At 47.5% G+C, this 19,446-nt stretch overlaps 1 protein-coding gene across 1 annotated transcript in view; it reads right to left on the bottom strand.

Moving 5' to 3' along the window:
• The window catches only part of znf414 (zinc finger protein 414), a 57,321-nt gene extending 41,070 nt beyond the window's left edge, over positions 1-16,251 (bottom strand). Inside the window, exons 1-2 of the mRNA XM_072482570.1 lie at positions 16,120-16,251; positions 4,770-4,929 (exon numbers count right to left, since the gene is read on the bottom strand). Of these exons, the coding sequence (XP_072338671.1) occupies positions 4,770-4,827 (58 nt within the window). The 5' untranslated portion in view covers positions 4,828-4,929; positions 16,120-16,251. The remainder of the gene's footprint in view (positions 1-4,769; positions 4,930-16,119) is intronic.
• Positions 16,252-19,446: the final 3,195 nt, after the last annotated feature.

Genomic DNA, 19,446 nt, shown 5'->3' with positions numbered 1-19,446 from the left:
CTGGGAGCACAGATCGAAATGGAGGAAGTAGTGAAAGGAATTAGGAGCATGCAGGCGGGGAAGGCCCCGGGAACGGATGGATTTCCAGTTGAATTTTACAGGAAATATGTGGACTTGCTCGCCCCGCTACTGATGAGAACCTTTAATGAGGAGAGGGAAAGGGGACAGCTGCCCCCGACTATGTCAGAGGCAACGATATCGCTTCTCCTAAAGAAGGAAAAAGACCCGCTGCAATGCGGGTCCTATAGGCCTATTTCCCTCCTGAACGTGGACGCTAAGATTCTGGCCAAGGTAATGGCAATGAGGATAGAGGATTGTGCCCCGGGGTGGTCCATGAGGACCAAACTGGGTTTGTGAAGGGGAGACAGCTGAATACGAATATACGGAGGCTGCTAGGGGTAATGATGATGCCCCCACCAGAGGGGGAAGCGGAGATAGTGGTGGTGATGGATGCCGAGAAAGCATTTGATAGAGTGGAGTGGGATTATTTGTGGGAGGTGTTGAGGAGATTTGGCTTTGGAGATGAGTATATTAGATGGGTACAGCTGCTGTATAGGGCCCCGATGGCGAGCGTGGTCACGAATGGACGGGGGTCTGCGTATTTTCGGCTCCATAGAGGGACGAGGCAGGGATGTCCTCTGTCCCCATTATTGTTTGCACTGGCGATTGAGCCCCCGGCAATAGCATTGAGGGGTTCCAGGAAGTGGAGAGGAGTACTCAGGGGAGGAGAAGAACACCGGGTATCTCTGTATGCGGACGATTTGTTGTTGTATGTGGCTGACCCGGCGGAGGGGATGCCAGAGATAATGCGGATACTTGGGGAGTTTGGAGAATTTTCAGGATATAAACTGAACATGGGGAAAAGTGAGTTGTTTGTGGTGCATCCAGGGGAGCAGAGCAGATAAATAGAGGACTTACCGCTGAGGAAGGTAACAAGGGACTTTCGCTACTTGGGGATCCAGATAGCCAAGAATTGGGGTACATTGCATAGGTTAAATTTAACGCGGTTGGTGGAACAGATGGAAGGGGTGGGGGGGGGGGGGGGGGGGGGGGGGGGGAGGAACCAGAAGGATTCTCAGGGATGTTAGTGTATAAGTATAATATGTATAGGTTGTTGTTATAGGTAATTGTATACTGGACTGCTGAATTGTATTTTTGGAGAGTATTTATTTGGGACAAGGCAGTTGCCATTTAGTTTTGTTTTTTAATTTTGATGTTGTTTATATATTATTTATTTCTTGTTTAAAAAACTGGCCATTGTTATTTATATTGTTATATTACTGTGTAAAGGATACACAATGTACTGTTATGGTTGGCCAAAAATTTTGAATAAAATATATATTTTTAAAAAACGAGTCTCCGGCAGCCATTCGCTCCAAATTGCCTATCTGACGGCTACAAATTCCTGTGGGTGAATGCCAGGTCAGAGATGGTGCCAAGCATAGCAGACACCTGTCACGGGTTTACAGCTTAGAGATTCTTCCTTTTGCTCGTCCTCTTTGGGAGTGAATCACCCAGTGCACCATCCTTCAATCTCTGCAATGTTACCAAATGTGCTGTCAGGGCAGGGAAATGTTTGACACAAGCTCCTGGAAAATGTCCCAGTCCTCAGTCTGGCTGTAGGGAGAGAGCGATAACAGGAAAGATGATTTATGATGCACCCGGGTGATAATGTCAACAGGAACAAAACAATGACAAAAATCAGAAAAGGCTGCGCATCGCTCACCTGATTAACAAGTGTGGCTCCTGTTGCAGGGGTAATCAACTGAGTTTGGAGAGGACAATAATCAATAAAGGTGAATAATGCTCACACCTCCAAACTTTGCCTCGCCAATCCCCCCCATAGACGTACTGCTGAAAATCTCAGGAATATCTCCTCATTTTGGATCAAGTGGGCCACCTTGTGCTCCTCTGGTGGCTGTGGACTACCTGGCACTGCGGGTGAATTGTATCCAAGATGTTAACAATGACCCACACCCCCAACGTGGCATTCCAGTGCGAAGATCACCTCCCACTGTAATAAAACTTTGAAAATGGAACTGGCATTTACTCTTCGGAAACTGCTCGGTGCAAGATTTTGCTACAGTCGCCACTCAACCAGGCCTCAAATTTCTGTTGCAGGAAGGAGCATCATGAGGACGGTGCAGCGAACATTGGTCTCAGAACGCAAGAGAGGCCAGAACCAGGAGATAAAGAGTCGACAGGTCGACAAGATGTTGGCATATTTATCTTCACACTTCCACTAATGCCACTGAAGGGGTTATTTCAAGTCATGAGGAATCAAGGTGCTGCCATTCATTCAATCCTCCTCTTCCAATCATGCACTTTGCACCTCCAATTTAAAAGTTGGATGGCTTTGGTTCCAGTTATTGCCCCGCTTTGCTGCATCTTCAAATGTAAGATTTAAAAGGAATCTCCGCAAAATGCAGCAGCTTTTCCCACTGTTCCCATAGTTTCCCAGGCAAAATGCGTGCTTTCTGACATTGCCACATTCCTTCTCAGTAAACGGTGAAATGACAAGCTCAAAGACTATACAATTTAACAAATGCCTTGCTGGCCGGTCCCAGTGCACACTATCCACGCATAATAAAGGGAAGAGTTTTGCTCGGATGCTGGCACTTATTGCATTGGTTGATTGTGATGGCAGACTGGATCATAGAGCAAAAACAATGTTGCAATGCAGGCGAGTAGTTGTGCGGCTGATCCATAACGAACACGTCTATATTCATCAAATGGGGAACCTGCATTTCTGAACATGCCAACAGCATGCCTTCTGAAGGGGAATCCCAAACAAACCTATTTGTTACCTTATCCAAATGTCCATTCTTCATTTACGAACACAAACGGAGTGTTGATTATGTAACATCAGAGCTAAGTCTAGTCCCATCCTCAATTCATATCCATGAAACTGTCATGTTCATGCCTGGACTCCAGTTTCATAAAGCTTACATGAGACACAGATCTGCCGAGTCACATGTTTTGTTTTCTACGCTAGACATAGATTAGCATAGCACAGGGCTATCTGTTAACTCTAACTCACAGTCACAGTAAATTAGCAGAGAATGCATGGAGATGCCCAAGGTATTCTTGGTTAACCTCACAGCAGGAAAACACCACTAGAATATCCAGCAAATGACACTGACCCTGGCTTATTTTAAGAAATACAAAAATTGCAATGTATCAACAACGAAAGCAAACTTGGCCTAATACAAATCAATGTCTGCAATGCTTACATTTTCTAACGGATGGAGCCTGCACATTCTCCCCGTGCCTACGTGGGTTTCACCCGCACAACCCAAAGATGTGCTGGTTAGGTGGATTGGCCATGCTAAATTGCTCCTTAATTGAAAAGAAAAATATTTGGGTACTCTAAATTTATTTAAAAATTTTTTTTTTTTTTTTTTATAAATCGAAAGCAGATTTGAAAAAAAATCTCATCTGTGGATAAGGACATCACCAGCAACGCCAGCATTTATTATATTAATTAATAACTGTTGTGCAAGATTTGAGCAATGGGACTAAATACTGCAAACAAAGTCAGTACATGTTGCAACCTTTAAAACTAACATGCAAGCTCTAGCAGAGACTTCCACATCGGCCAATTGATCTGTGCAAGTCTCAAGGCTAAATGAAGAGAGTTCCTGGATTATTTTCATTTCATATTGAGGCAATCTCTTCAAGATTTAAAAACAGTATTGAATGTCCATACATCACAGGAAGCTATGAGTTAACAGTCTTGGAAAATGTGTCCTTTTGCAATGGAGTGGAGGCGTGAAGGACTTTAATGATCCTGGACCAGAAAGGGCAGCCGAACTTTGATTGGAAAAGTTTGGTCTGGGGAATTAGATGCAAGAAATGAGTTGTGTGTCAAATTTTACAGAGGAATCACAAAACGAGTATGAAAATTTGTACAAGACATTACTTAATTAAATATCCTTTGGAGGTTTGGATGCTGTTCTCATTGATGTTAGGAGCTATGGGTCACTGTCTGTGCGGAGTCTGCACCTTCTCTCGCCCGGTCTCTGCGTGGGTTTCCTCCGGGTGCTCCGGTTTCCTCCCACAAGTCCGAAAGACGTGCTGTTAGGTCAGTTGGACATTCTGGATTCTCCCTCTGTGTACCCGAACAGGCACCGGAATGTGGCGACTGGGGGCTTTTCACAGTAACTTCATTGCAGTGTTAATGTCAGCCTACTTGTGACAATAAAGATAATTATTTTGTAAAACAAGAAGGATTCATTGGAATTATATTGAAAAGTCATATCTGATGAATATTTGAAAATAGTTTTTCTCCCCTCACTCCCAATCTACTCCCCAGGAGAAGATTAATAGAAGTGAAGAGTTTTTAAAAATACTTGAAGAAAACCTTTGAGAAGGTAAACAGCGCAATACTGTTTCTATTGATTTGTAAGCTGGTGACAAGGTGGTATAGATTGAGAATTAACTCTGGAATAAAACAATGGGGAAAGAGAGGAGAATCTTTCTCTCCTATATTGGGGTCACATGAACATGTAATGTTTTAAGCACAAGTGACGATTATGGCAAGGTTAAAATTTCTTTTAAAAAGGTAATTAGATTAGTGTTTCAAAGAATAAAAGGATGTAGGTGATCAGACACAACACATGGGTTAAATGGCCCTAAATGCTGGAAACTGCTCAATAACTGGACAAAATGGTTCCTCAACAAAGTTGTAATTCGAAGCAGTTAAAACAAACAGAATGACACTTGAATAGTTTAAAGGCTTGTTATAAATCCTCTTTAGTGTTTCATACCCTCCAGTGATTGGGTGGTGGCTACCACACCCTTTTCTGGCTCCATCCTGAGGAACATGTTTGTGCCAGGACTGGCTCTGGGCTCATATTAACACAATCCTCACATGGGGAAGATGCGACACTGGACTCCAGGGGAAACAAATTTACCTGGTGGCTCGGTCTAGAGAGGAAACAAAAAGTATTAATGAAACAGTGCAAATAATGAAACAAATCTGTAATGCTTAATTTATGTCAGTATTTTGCATGTGACATTGCAATTGGAGTCAAGACTAGATACAGTCTTCAAGTGAAGCAAGAATGGAGTGTGTGGAATTGTCAGACAAGGACTCAAACATAAATTAGCATCCATTTCAAGTCACACACACGCATACAACTTTGATTTTTACATTTATCATCATAAATTCCTACGTCTATGCTGGAAACAGTCTCTTTAAAACTCATCAAACTACAATTCCACTCTCCTGTCTTCAACTGAAAGTAGATGGCGTATTCGTGAGCAAGATCATTGGTGAGTAATTAACACAGTCTAGGTAAAGATCAGCCATGATTTAATGAACGGGAGAACTGACTCAAGGGTTGAATGGCCTTCTGTGTTCTTACACTAGTCAGATCAAATCAAGCTTGTGTCAGGAGTTACAAAGTCCTATTGAAAAGATGCTACACATTTGCTCAGAGTAGGCTGCAGCGCAATCTCAATTATCTACCATCACAAATGCAAATACTGGAAATTGTTAGCTAGTGACCTCAAAATAACAGCAGATTGCTGTTTTGAACTTGACAAGCAGTCCCAATTTCCACTGATTTCCCATTATGCACAATATCTCGAGAATGCTTACATAATATTGCTAATAATTGAGATTCTAATTATGTACTGAAACACGGAACACCGCCTGCAATGAGTCAGCTCACGCATATACGAACAAAAAAACACGAGAAATAGGAGGAGTAGTGACTACACGGCCTATCGAGCCTGCTCTGCCATTTAATACCAACATGGCTGATCCTGGGCTTAAACTCAGTATTCCCACCAACTCTCCATGTCCCTTAATTCTGAGAGACACCATAAATCTGTCTATCCCAGCCTTAAATGTATCCAACGATGGAGAATCCACAACTCTCTGGGGTAGCACATTCCAAAGATTCAGCACAGTTTTTGGGTGAAGAAATGTCTCCTCATTTCAGTCCCAAATGATTGCTCCTCATCCTGCAGCTGTGCTCCATTATTCTGTACAATGGAAACAATCTCTCGTGTTCACCCTATGAAGCCCCGTCAGAATTTTGACGGATTTAATGAGATTGCCTCGTATTCTTTTAAATTCCAGAGAATATAAGCCCAGTTTACTGAGCCTCACATAGAACTGAGGCCAATTGGTGAACCTTTGCAGTACAGTCTCCAATGCCCTTTCTTACTTGTGGAGATCAAAACTGCAAACAATGTTCCTGATCTCCTGGAGGATGTGTTTCCTCCAGGCGCTCCGGTTTCCTCCCACAAGTCCTGAAAGGTGTGCTTGTTTATGTGAATTGGACATTCTGAATTCTCCCTCAGTGTACCCGAATGGGTGCCGGAGTGTGGCGACGAGGGGCTTTTCACAGTAACTTCATTGCAGTGTTAATGTAAGTCTACTTGTGGCACTAATAAAAATTATTTATTTATTACCTGATGCGGTCTTACCAAAACCCTATGTGCCTTTTGGAAATCCTGGTTGACTACATCTACTGGTTTCCCTTAGTCAACCCTACTAGTTACATTTAAAAAAAAACTAAAGATTAGTCAAACAGGATTTTCCTTTAATAAAGCCATGTTGACTAGTTGTGATCACGCTATGCTTTTCTAAGTGTACTGTTCAGACTTCCTTAATAATGGATTCCAGCATTTTCCCAACAATTGGCACTTGGGCTAACTGGCCTGTAATTCACTGCTTTCTCTTTCCCTCTTTCTGTAAAAAGGACTTGAACATTTGCCAATTTACAATCAACTATTTCTGAATCCAAGGAACTTTGGGAAATCACAGCCAGCACAGCCACTCGGTGGGATCTGATCCCCCCCCACGAGACAATTTTTCTGGCAGCGGAGGGGGCCACCATTGGTCGCTGGCAGGATCTTCCAGTTCTACCAATGTCCACAGGGAACCCGCCGCGCAGGTCACCCTCAGTGGGAACAGAAGATCTCGCTAGCAGATGGGTTGGATAATCCTACACACCATCTCTGCAGCTATCTCTTAGAACCCTAGGATGTAGGTCATCAGGTCTCAGGGATTTGTTGAATTTTAGTCCCTTAAATTTCATACTGCTGATATTAATTTCCCCAATTTCCTCACTTGTTTTAGTCCCTAGGTTATCATCTTTTGCTGGTCTGGAACTTGTATCTTTTAAGACAGACACAAAATAATTGTTCAATGCCTCTTCCATTTAGGTGTACCCCTCCAGTCTCTCATTCTAAAGGGACCAGCATTTGCTTTAGCCATTTATCTTTAATATGCCTATTAAAACTCTTACAATCTGTTCTTATATTTCTTTTTTTTAAAAAAAATGTTTATTCAGATTACTCCAACAATATTTTTAACAAACCCCCCCCCGCCAATAACAAAAAGAAAAAAGAGCACAGACACAACAATCGAAAATAATACAAAACTTATACATTGGGTTTCCCCCGTATATAGTAACCCCCCCAATATGACTTTCAATGGTACCCTTGGGGAAGACCCCCCCCTACCCACCCAAATACCCCCCTCAAAAGAGACCCCCCCCTCCCACCCTTGGGTTGCTGCTGACCTCCTCCTAACGCTCCGCGAGATAGTCTAGGAACGGTTGTCACCAACTGAAGAACCCCTGCACAGACCCTCTCAAGGCAAACTTTATCCTCTCCAGCTTAATGAACCCTGCCATGTCATTTATCCAGGCTTCCACACTGGGGGGCTTTGCATCCTTCCATAATAGCAAAATCCTCCGCCAGGCTACCAGGGACGCAAAGGCCAGGATACCGGCCTCTTTCGCCTCCTGCACTCCCGGCTCATCTGTTACCCCAAATAGTGCCAACCCCCAGCTCAGCTTGACCTGGACTTTCACCACCTTGGACATAGTCCTCGCGAAACCCCTTCAGAACCCATCCAGTGCCGGGCATGGCCAGAACATGATGACGTGATTCACTGGGCTTCCCGAGCACCTCCTACACCTGTCCGCCATCCCAAAGAATCTACTCAACCTCACTCCTGTCATATGCGCTCTGTGAATAACCTTGAATTGTATTAGGCTGAGCCTGGCGCAAGAGGAAGAGGAATTAACCCTACTCAGGGCATCAGCCCCCAGATCCTCATCTATCTCCTCCCCAAGCTCCTCCTCCCACTTGCCCTTTAAGTCCTCTATCGAGGCTTCCTCCTCTTCTTTCCTCTCCTGATAGACTTTGCCTTCTCCGACCCATACACCCGAAATCACCCTGTCCTGAATCCCGTGTGCCGGAAGCAACGGGAATTCCCTCACCTGCCACCTCACAAACGCCCTCACTTGCATATACCTGAACGCATTTCCCGGGGATAACCCAAACTTCGCCTCCAGCGCCCCTAGGCTCGCAAACGTCCCATCTATAAACAGGTCCCCCATTCTTCTAATCCCTGCCCGATGCCAGCTCAGAAACCCCCCATCCATCCTTCCCGGGACAAACCAATGGTTCTCCCGAATCGGGGACCAAACCGAGGCTCCCACCTCGCCCCTATGCCGTCTCCACTGCCCCCAGATCTTCAACGTTGCCGCCACCACCGGACTCGTGGTGTACCTTGTCGGCGAGAGCGGCAGCGGCACCATCACCAGCTCCCTCAGGCTCGTGCCCACACAGGACGCCATCTCTAACCTCTTCCACGCCGCCCCCTCTCCCTCTATTACTCACTTTCGGATCATCGCCACGTTGGCTGCCCAATAGTAGCCACACAGATTCGGCAGCGCCAGCCCTCCCGTCCCTGCTACGCTCCAGAAACCCCCTCTTTACCCTCGGGGTCTTATTTGCCCACACAAAATCCATGATGCTCCTACCTACCCGTTTAAAAAAAGCCTTGGTAATCATAATGGGAAGGCACTGGAACACAAAGAGAAACCTCGGGAGGACCATCATTTTAACTGACTGTACCCTGCCCGCTAGCGAGAGTGGCAGCACATCCCATCTTTTGAAATCCTCCTCCGTCTGCTCCACGAAGCGTGTCAAATTGAGCTTGTGCAGGGCCCCCCAACTCCCAGCCACCTGGATCCCCAAGTACCGAAAGTTCCTTTCCGCCCTCTTCAATGGTAGGTCGTCTATCGCCCTTCCCTGGTCCCCTGGATGCACCACAAAGAGCTCACTTTTCCCTACGTTGAGCTTATAGCCCGAGAAGTCCCCAAACTCCCTTAGGATCTGCATGACCTCCGCCATCCCCTCCACTGGATCTGCCACATACAGCAACAGGTCGTCCGTATACAACGACACCCGGTGTTCCTCTCCCCCTCGGACCAATCCCCCCCCCATTTCCTGGACTCCCTTAGTGCCATGGCCACAGGCTCAATTGCCAATGCAAACAACAAGGGGGACAAGGGGCACCCCTGCCTCGTCCCTCTGTACAGCCGAAAGTACTCCGACCTCTGCCGATTCGTAGCCACACTCGCCACCGGGGCTCTATGTAGCAGCCTGACCCAGCTGATGAACCCCTCCCCAAACCCAAACCTCCGCAACACTTCCCAAAGATACTCCCACTCCACCCGGTCGAAGGCCTTTTCCACGTCCATAGCTGCCACTACCTCCGCTTCTCCCTCCACCGATGGCATCATAATCACGTTGAGGAGCCTCCGCACCTTAGTGTTTAACTGCCTGCCCTTTACAGATCCCGTCTGGTCCTCATGGATCACCCCCGGGATACAGTCCTCAATTCTCGTAGCCAGCACTTTTGCCAGCAACTTAGCATCCACATTGAAGAGCGAGATTGGTCTATACGACCCACATTGCAGTGGGTCCTTGTCCCGCTTCAAGATCAGAGAGATCAGCGCCCCGGACATTGTCGGGGGCAGGGTCCCCCCCTCCCTTGCCTCATTGAAAGTCCTCACTAGCAACGGGCCTAGCAGGTCCACATATTTCCTATAAAACTCGACCGGGAACCCATCTGACCCCAGGGCTTCCCCGCCTGCATGTTCCCCAATCCTTTAACCAGCTCCTCCAACCCAATTGGCGTCCCTAAACCAGCCACCTCCTGCTCCTCCACCCTCGGGAATCTCAGTTGATCCAAAAATCGTCGCATCTCCTCTTCCCCCACTGGGGGCTCAGATCTGTACAGCTCCTCATAGAAGGCCTTGAATACCTCATTTACTTTCACCGCACTCCGGACCGTATTCCCCCCGCTATCCTTAACTCCACCTATCTCCCTCGCTGCCTCCCTCTTACGAAGCTGGTGTGCCAGCATCCGGCTCGCCTTCTCGCCATACTTGTACGTCGCCCCTGTGCTTTCCTCCACTGTGCCTCTGCTTTCCCGGTGGTCAACAGGTCAAACTCTGTCTGGAGGCTTCGCCGCTCCCTGAGTAGTCCCTCCTCGGGGGCCTCTGCATATCTCCTATCCACCCTTAAGATCTCCCCCAGCAACCTCTCCCTCTCCCTGCCCTCTCTCGTCTCCCTGTGGGCCCTGATGGAGATCAACTCTCCCCTGACCACCGCCTTCAACGCCTCCCAGACTACCCCCACCTGCACCTCTCCATTGTCATTGGCCTCCAAATATCTCTCGATGCACCCCCTCACACCTGCCGTACACCTCCTCATCCGCCAATAATCCCACATCAAGACGCCACCGCGGGCGCTGATCCCTCTCCTCTCCTAACTCCAGCTCCACCCAGTGCGGGGCGTGGCCCAAGATGGCTATGGCCGAATACTCCGTTCCCTCCACTTTCGGGATTAGCGCCCTACTCAAAACAAAAAAATCTATCCGGGAATAGGCTCTATGTACATGGGAAAAGAATGAGAATTCCCTGGCCAGGGGCCTGGCAAACCTCAGTGGATCCACCCCCCCCCCCCCCCCCACCATCTGGTCCATAAACACCCTAAGCACCTTGGCCGCAGCCGGCCTCTTCCCAGTCTTGGACCTAGAGCGAGCCAATGCTGGATCCAGCACCGTGTTGAAATCCCCCTCCATTATCAAGCTTCCTACCTCCAGGTCCGGAATCCGACCCAGCACGCGCTTCATAAATCCAGCATCATCCCAGTTCGGGGTGTATACGTTTACCAGTACCACCCGCACCCCCTGCAATCTACCGCTCACCATCGCGTATCGACCTCCATTTCCACTACAATATTCTTTGCCTCAAACGACACCCCCTTCCCCACCGGTATTGCAACCACTCTGTTCTTCGCATCCAGCCCCGAATGGAATACCTGTCCTACCCATCCCTTTCTCAGCCTGACCTGATCTGCCACCTTCAAATGTGTCTCTGAAGCATGACCACGTCTGCCTTCAGTCCCTTAAGTGCGCGAACACTCGGGCCCTCTTAACCGGCCCATTCAGGCCCCTCACATTCCAAGTTATCAGCCGGATTGGGGGGCTGCTCACCCCTCACCACCCCCCCCCCCCCCCCCGCCGACTAGCCATCTCCTTTTCTAGGCCAGTCACGTGCCCGCGCCTCCCACACCCTCCAGTCCCCCAGACGGCGGACCCCCGCCCCGACCACCTCTCCTATTTCCAGTTCCTCTTTGGCCAATGCAGCAGCAACCCTATACCCCCTCCCCTCCCCCCCCTCCCCACTAGATCCATATCTAGCTCTTTTGCTCCCCCCATAACACTCCCGTAAGTCAGCTGACTCCTGCTGATCCCAGCCTCTCCCGCCTTCCCATCGACCCCCCCAGTGTGGGACTCTTTTCCCCCCCCCCTCTCCCTGGCAGTCAGTGCGCGCTCCTCTCCAGTACCGTCCCCCCCTCCACCCCCAACCTCCGTCCTTCCCTAGCGCGGGAAAAAGCCCGCGCTTTCCTGAGCCGGCCCCGCCCCCTTTGGCGCAGCTCCTTTTGCAGCCTTACCTCAATTCCTCATCACCGGGCCTCCCCTCCCTCCAACACCGACTCCCACACTCTCCCCATCAAATCCCTTCACCCATCCCCATCGAGCACCCAACCAAGGGAACATTCCCTACACGTAGTTAAAACCATATATACAGCAAACATCCCCCCCACAACAACAAACCCTCAATTTGAGTCCAACCTTTCAGTCTGTATAAAACTCCAAGCCTCCTCAGGCGTTTCGAAATAGTGGTGCCGATCCTGGAATGTGACCCACAATCGCGCTGGCTGCAGCATACCGAACTTCACCCCCTTCCGATGGAGCACCGCCTTAGCCCGATTAAAGCCAGCTCTCTTCTTGGCCACCTCTGCACTCCAGTCCTGGTAGATTCGGATCTCCATATTCTCCCACCTACTGCTCCGCTCTTTCTTGGCCCATCGCAAGACACTCTCTGTCCATAAAGCGGTGAAACCTCACCACTACAGCCCTTGGCAGTTCGTTGCCAGGACTCTGTGCACCCCATCTAGCTCCAGGGGCCTCGGGAAGGCTCCCGCGCCCATCAGCGAATTGAGCATCGTGCTCACTTATGCCCCGGCATCGGGCCCCTCCACTCCTTCAGGGAGACCCAGAATCCGAAGATTCTTCCTCCTCGACCTATTCTCCAGGTCCTCAAATCTTTCCGCCCACCTCTTGTGCAGCGCCTCATGTGCCTCCACCTTCACCGCCAGGCCCAAGATCTCGTCCTCGTTCTCCGAGGCTTTTTGCCGCACCTCTCGGATCGCCGACCCTTGGGCCTTCTGGGTCTCCACTAGCATTTCGGTTTTCAGCTCCTCAAAGCAGCGTTTAAGAAACCCCTGCTGCTCCTGCGACCACGCTGCTTGGTCTCCACCCGCCGCCATCTTGCTTTTTGTCCCCCTCACTTTTCGCTGCTCCAAGATCCCTTTTTTCACTGCTCCACTCCTGGTCCAATCCATATACTGTCAGGGGGACCTTGCTGTCACCTTACCACACTGGAAGCCGTCGAACAAGTGCCGTTGGGGCCCCTCTAGAGAGCCCAAAAGTCCATTCCCGGCGGGAGCTGCTGAACGGGTGACCTATCCAGGCATGGCCGCAACCGGAAGTCCTGTTCTTATATTTCTGTCTAATTTACATTCGATTTTATCCCTTTTTATCATATTCCTAGTGGCACTTCGCTGGTTTCGAAAACACGTCCAACCCTCAGTCTTGAGGGGCAGAATTTTCCGTTCACGGACCAAGTCGTGCGGAGTTGCGAAAGGGGAAAGTTTCTCTTTGTGGAGGCCACTGGGAATTCACACCATGTCATGCAACATTGGCCTAACTAATTATATATTGTGGTTTCCCGATGTTTTGCATGGCATGACTGACTGGAAGGCGCATGCCCTCCTATGTCATGCACTGGTGTCATAATACAAAGGCACCCACTCATCAGATCGAAGATGGACCTCCTGGAAGATCCTAACATCAGAAGATCCACGCCATAAATGCTCCACCCACCCATTGCTGCGCATGGTGTTCCAGGGTCCTGTTGCGGGAGGCCTCCATCTCCCCTTCCGATCCCCGTGAGCTGCCACAGACCTTACTTTTAGGTAAGTCTGACATTTGCACACCACATTGGTCCAGATGTGTTCTGGACAGACGTTCAAACCCGCTGGTTACGTGGATGATTGGGTGGGTGGAATGGGGGGGGGGGGGGGGGGATTCCGGCCGAGCCTTCATCTGCATCCCATTAATTACCACGCGGTTTTACGCCGACCTGTGGTGGAAATGGTTACCCGCCATGACAGGCGAGAACGCACATTCCTGCCGTCATTTTACATTAGCAGGAAAAAATACTTTTCAATTAATTGTCACCTTCCGCCCATCATTAACCATTGCCTCAGTCAAACTCATCCCTATTCCTGGGGTCTGCAACTTGCAGTCTCATGTGTGGTCCCTGACCTAGATCAATTGATACCATTTTGATGGCAATCAAATGACATGTTTTGGCTTTTTAAAACTTTTGTTAAAACTGTATTTGTGAGGGAGTATGATTCGATTAACAACTTTTTGTTAAAACCTTGAAAAAAAAAAATTTCTACAGGATGTGCTATGTCTGCATTTATTGCCCACCCCTAATTACCCTTGAGAAGGCGGTGGTGAGCTGTCTTCTCAAACCTTTGCAGTCCATGTGGTTTTGGTACACCCACAATGCTGTTAGGGAGGGAATTCCAGGATTTTGATACAGCTGATAGTGAAGGAACAGTGATATATTTCCAAGTCAGGATGGTGAGTGACATGCAGGGGAATTTCCAGGTGGTGGTATTCCCATGTGTCTGCCGCCCTTATCCTTTTAGATGGTACCAGTCGCGGGTTTAGAAGCTGCTGTCTAAGGAGCCTTGGGAGGTTTTGCAGTGCATCTTGTTGATGGTACACACGGCTGTTGTTATGTGTTGGTAGTGGCGGGAGTGAATTTTTGTGGAGGGGGTGTCAATGAAGCGGGCTGCTTTGTCCTGGCTGGTTTTGAGCTTCTCGAGTGTTGTTGGAGCTGCACTCATCCAGGCAAGTGGAGAGTGCCCCATCACACCCCTGACTTGTGGACAGGCTTTGGGGAATCAGGAGTTGCATTACTCACCACAGGATTTCCAGCCTCACACCTGCCCGTGGCCGCAATATTTATATGGCTAGTTCAGACCAACTTCAGATCAATGGTAACCCCCAGAATGTTTTTTATTATTATTGGTATTTGAATTGCAACATTGTGGTTCTTAGGATATGGGGTGAGATCTTCTGGCTGGCCAGGCTTGTGGGATCTTCTGATCCCATCGACGGCGCATCCCTGCATGGGTTTCCTGGAGGGGTGGGGGGGATTCAATGAGAAATCCCATTGACAGAGGTGGGACCAGAAGATCTCGCCATCCGCCAATGGCAGGCCACCACAGGGAGGCCAGAGAACCTCGCTTACTGTGTTTTTGACTAAATATGAAAAAAGTTGCTCTTTTTGTTCTTAAAGTTGCCGACCCCTGCCCTTGGTTCCTGACAGAGGTTAAGATTCAGGGAACAATACTTTATGGAGGCATTCCTGATAGGATTTGGGAATCGAACAAATAGAATTTTGGCTAATTTGCTTCACTGTCATAAATTGTATTGTTTGTTCAGGAAAGAAACTCAGTTTTTTCAATTGTTACCCGAAGTGCAGTTTTGATTTGCTGCTCTTTTCCAAATAAAGACAACATTCATTCTACTTTTTAAACACGGAATCCTAAAATGTTACAGTCCCTCAAAGTCTGCCCTGGCATTTTTCTCCACTCGAGTCAGTGTAATCCCATCCTCTTGTTCACTCTATACCTTTAACAAATCTCTTTAACAAACAACTACAGTCACCATAACTAATACACTGCACATTGCATATCAACCTCACTATAAAACAGCACAGACGGAGTGACCATGAGAAACACTGCAGAAAGCGATGGATACAACAGACAGAAACCCGATCGTTTTACGCTAAGGTTAACTATAAAGCAGGGAAGCTTGCAGACAAGACTGAAATATTAAATGTACAAGCACACGGTAGCTTGCAAACTTCACAAGTGGAGACAAGCACTCACTGGCCTGGAGCCTCCCGCTCAGGAGCCCCCACCAAGACTCACTACAATGCAAAAGGACTGGTAACAACCACTGGATAATTTGAGTCACAGTATGTTTTGATATGATTTGCTTTATAAATAATGTAGTGCGTAAACATCCTATGGGCCTCGTCCTTCGTGGCACCGAGGTGCAGAAGGAGCCAATCTCCACGTTTGACAATTTAGCTCTGACCGTATGCTGCAGATCCCAAACTATGAGCAATGTCAAAAGATCATAAATCTGCTGTTTGCAGATAAATAATTACAAATGCGAAGCTGTATTATATCCTGTTCAGAGGAGCTTATTTGTTATCATTAAGGTTGAGGGGTTTTATTAATCAAAAGCTGTACAGAAATTCAGCTTATTTTATATCGAAAAATCAAACAACTATTGATACTCAATAGATGAAAGGCAGTTTAATTATCACTTCGAATTTTTGACACTGGGATAATTAATGGTCAATGATTACTGTAAATCCCAGGGTTACTGTAACTCCCAGTGTATCAAATGAAGGGATTCCCACGATTTTCAGGGTATTCAGTGATTAGAAAGGGGAATTTTCCATCAGGGCGCGGGTAAGCTTTGATCAGTTTCACAGGAATTGTAAACAAAACAGCTCCGGAGCTGAGCTCCCTCGAAGTAAAAAGGGGCAAGATCCAGATCCGACCTCGGGACCCAGCTCACCACCGACACTGCAACATTCAGGGACCCTGCTCCTCCACAAACAGCCCACTCACCAGCAACCCTGCACGGAATTGCAGCAGCCAACCAGCCTGCTGTGTGTTTCTCCAGTTCCGAAGGAATGTTAGATACTGTCACAAGATGACGTTCGCAACAAAATCCTGCTACATTGTAGCCATTTTAAAACATTATCTCAAACATCGCGAGACTTTGCGATCGAGGTGGGGCAGCCAAACAAGTTTAAAGGGCTCCCAAAGCAATGCAATCTCCACCCAAATGTAAAATACAATCCCCACCCAAAGAAATACAATCTGCAATTAATATAAAATACAATCCCCATCCAATTCAAAGCAATCTACACCCAATGTAAAATACATCCCCACCCAAAGAAATACAATCTCCCATTAATATAATACAATCCACATCCAATTCAATACAATCTATACCCAATGTAAAATACAGCCCCCACCCAAAGCAATACAATCTATACCCAATGTAAAATACAGTCCCCACCCAAGGAGGTATAATCTACACCCAATGTAAAATACAACCCCCACCCAAAGCAATACAATTTACACCCAATATAAAATACAGTCCCCACCCAAAGAAATATAATGTACACCCAATGTAAAATACAGTCCCCATCCAACTCAATACAATCTTCACCCAATGTAAAATACAGTCAACACCCAATGCTACTAAATCCACATTCATTGCAATGCACACTGCTCTGCTGTTACAGTAAACTTATGCTTGAAGTGCCTGTGCCAGCATTCTGAAAGAGCTACCAGTTAGTCCCATCTGCTGCCTTTTTGGTTTATTCCCTTTTAACAATGACTATGAATTCTGTTCCACCACTGTTTTTGTTTTTAAAAATTTTTTAGGATGTCCAATTATTTTTTTTTCAGTTAAGGGGCAATTTAGTGTGGCCAATCCACCTACCCTGCACATCTTTTTTGGGGTGTGGGTGAGACCCACGCAGACATGGGGAGAATGGACAAACTCCACACAGACATTGACTCGGGGCCGGGATCGAACCCGGATCCTTGGCGTCGTGAGGCAGCAGTGCTAAACACTGCACCACCGTGCCCCCCCCCCCACCCCCGCCATTGTTTCTAGTAGGAAATTACAAGGTGCATCAACACAAATGCTCCAAGCTTTGGCTGGAATTCTCCTGCTGTTGGGATTCTCATTTCCCGCTGGCAGCGCACCCCCACTCGTGGGTTTCCTGGCAGCATGGGGTGGCTTCAATGGGAAATCCCATTGACAAGCGACGGGAAGAGAGAGTCCCACCGCCAGTGAATGGTGCGGTGCCGAGAAACACACAGCCCAAGACCAGTTGAACTCCACTTGAGGGTGGAGACTCCCACCTTCTGTTTCTCTTTTTACTGATGCTGCCAGCCCCACTGAGTACTTCCAGCATTTACTGTTATGATTAAAAAAACTCTTCTATTCGAAATTGATTTTGTCTTATCAAAACCATTGAACACCTCCATCATTCAATTTTAACCTCCATTTTAGTGTAAAGATTTTAACTGTGAAGTTGAAAAATGATAACATTGGTGAACGGCACTGCATTATGTCAAATTTACAGACCCAAACCAAAATGCAATTATCATATTTAGTGTAGACAGACTGGTGTTAAGTTCCAGCCTTCATGAGCTTTGTGATTACAAGCATGCAGTGAGCTTGAATCAACAACATGGGTGATGGTTTGTGTTTGGCCTTAAGGGGTAATTGTCACCACTATGGACGCCCCATAGATGAAGAGTTGACACTCACTGTCCCTGTCCAGTCAGAAAGGAGTTGAGGAGTGTTGAACAGTGAGAGGTGACCAGTTGAATTCCAGTTGACTGAATGTGGATTCAGAGGTGATGGGATGATTTGTAGGAGTCTTCGCTGTTGTAAAAACTCAGGAGGTCCAACATAGACCATAGAACATAGACCAGTACAGCACAGTACGGGCCCTTCAGCCCACGATGTTGTGCCGACCATTTATCCTAATCTAAGATCAACCTAACCTACACCCCTTCAATTTACTGCTGGCCATGTGCTTGTCTAAGAGTCGCTTAAATGTCCCTAATGATTCTGTCTCCACCACCTCGGCTGGCAGTGCATTCCACACACCCACCACTCTCTGTGTAAAGAACCTACCTCTGACATCTCCCCTATACCTTCCTCCCAATCACCTTAAAATTATGTCCCCCTGACAGCCATTTCCACCCTGGGGAAAAGTCTCTGGTTATCCACTCTATCCATGCCTCTCATCACATTGTACACCTCTAATCAAGTCACCTCCATGCCTTCTTCGCTCCAGTGAGAAAAGCCCTAGCTCCCTCAACCTTTCTTCATAAGACCATGCCGTCCAATCCAGGCTGCATCCTGGTAAATCTCCTCTGTACCCTTTCCAAAGCATCCACATCCTTCCTACAATGAGATGACCAGAACTGGACACAATATTCCAAGGGTGGTCTAACTAGGGTTTTATAAAGCTGCAGCTTAAACTCAATCCCCCTGTTAATGAAAGCCAACACACCTTACGCCTTCTTAACAACCCTATCAACCAGGGTAGCAACTTTGAGGGATCTATGTATGTGGACCCCAAGATCCTCCTGTTCCTCCACACTTCCAAGAATCCTGCCTTTAACCCTGTATTCAGCATTCATATTCGACCTTCCAAAATGAATCACTTCGCATTTATCAAGGTTGAACTCTATCTGCCACTTCTCAGCCCAGCTTTGCATCCTGTCAATGTCCTGTTGTAAACTGCAACAACCCTCAACACTATCTACAACTGCACCAACCTTCGTGTCATCGGCAAACTTAGTAACCCACCCTTCCACTTCCTCATCCAAGTCATTTATAAAAACCACAAAGAGCAGAGGTCCCAGAACAGATCCTTGCGGGACAGCACTGGTCACCGACCTCCAGGCGGAATACTTTCCATCCACTACCACTCGCTGTCTTCTTTCGGCCAGCCAATTCTGTATCCTGACAGCCAAATTTCCCTGTATCCCATGCCCCCTGACTTTCTGAATGAGCCTACCATGGGGAACCTTATCAAATGCCTTACTGAAATCCATATACACCACATCCACTGCCCGACCTTCATCAATGTGTCTCGTCACATCCTCAAAGGATTCAATGAGGCTTGTGAGGCATGACCTGCCCCTCACAAAACTATCCTGACTATCTTTAATCAAACTATGTTTTTCTAAATAATCATAAATCCTATCTCTCAGAATCCTTTCCAATATTTTGCTCACCACAGACGTAAGACTGATGGGTCTGTAATTCCCAGGGATTTCCCTATTCCCTTTCTTGAATAGGGGAACAACATTCGCCTCCCTCCAATTATCCGGTACTACTCCAATGGAGAGTGA

The sequence above is a fragment of the Scyliorhinus torazame genome, chromosome 18 (assembly GCF_047496885.1).
Source record: "Scyliorhinus torazame isolate Kashiwa2021f chromosome 18, sScyTor2.1, whole genome shotgun sequence".
Lineage (NCBI taxonomy): Eukaryota > Metazoa > Chordata > Chondrichthyes > Carcharhiniformes > Scyliorhinidae > Scyliorhinus > Scyliorhinus torazame.
This window is presented reverse-complemented; position numbering and strand designations above follow the sequence as displayed.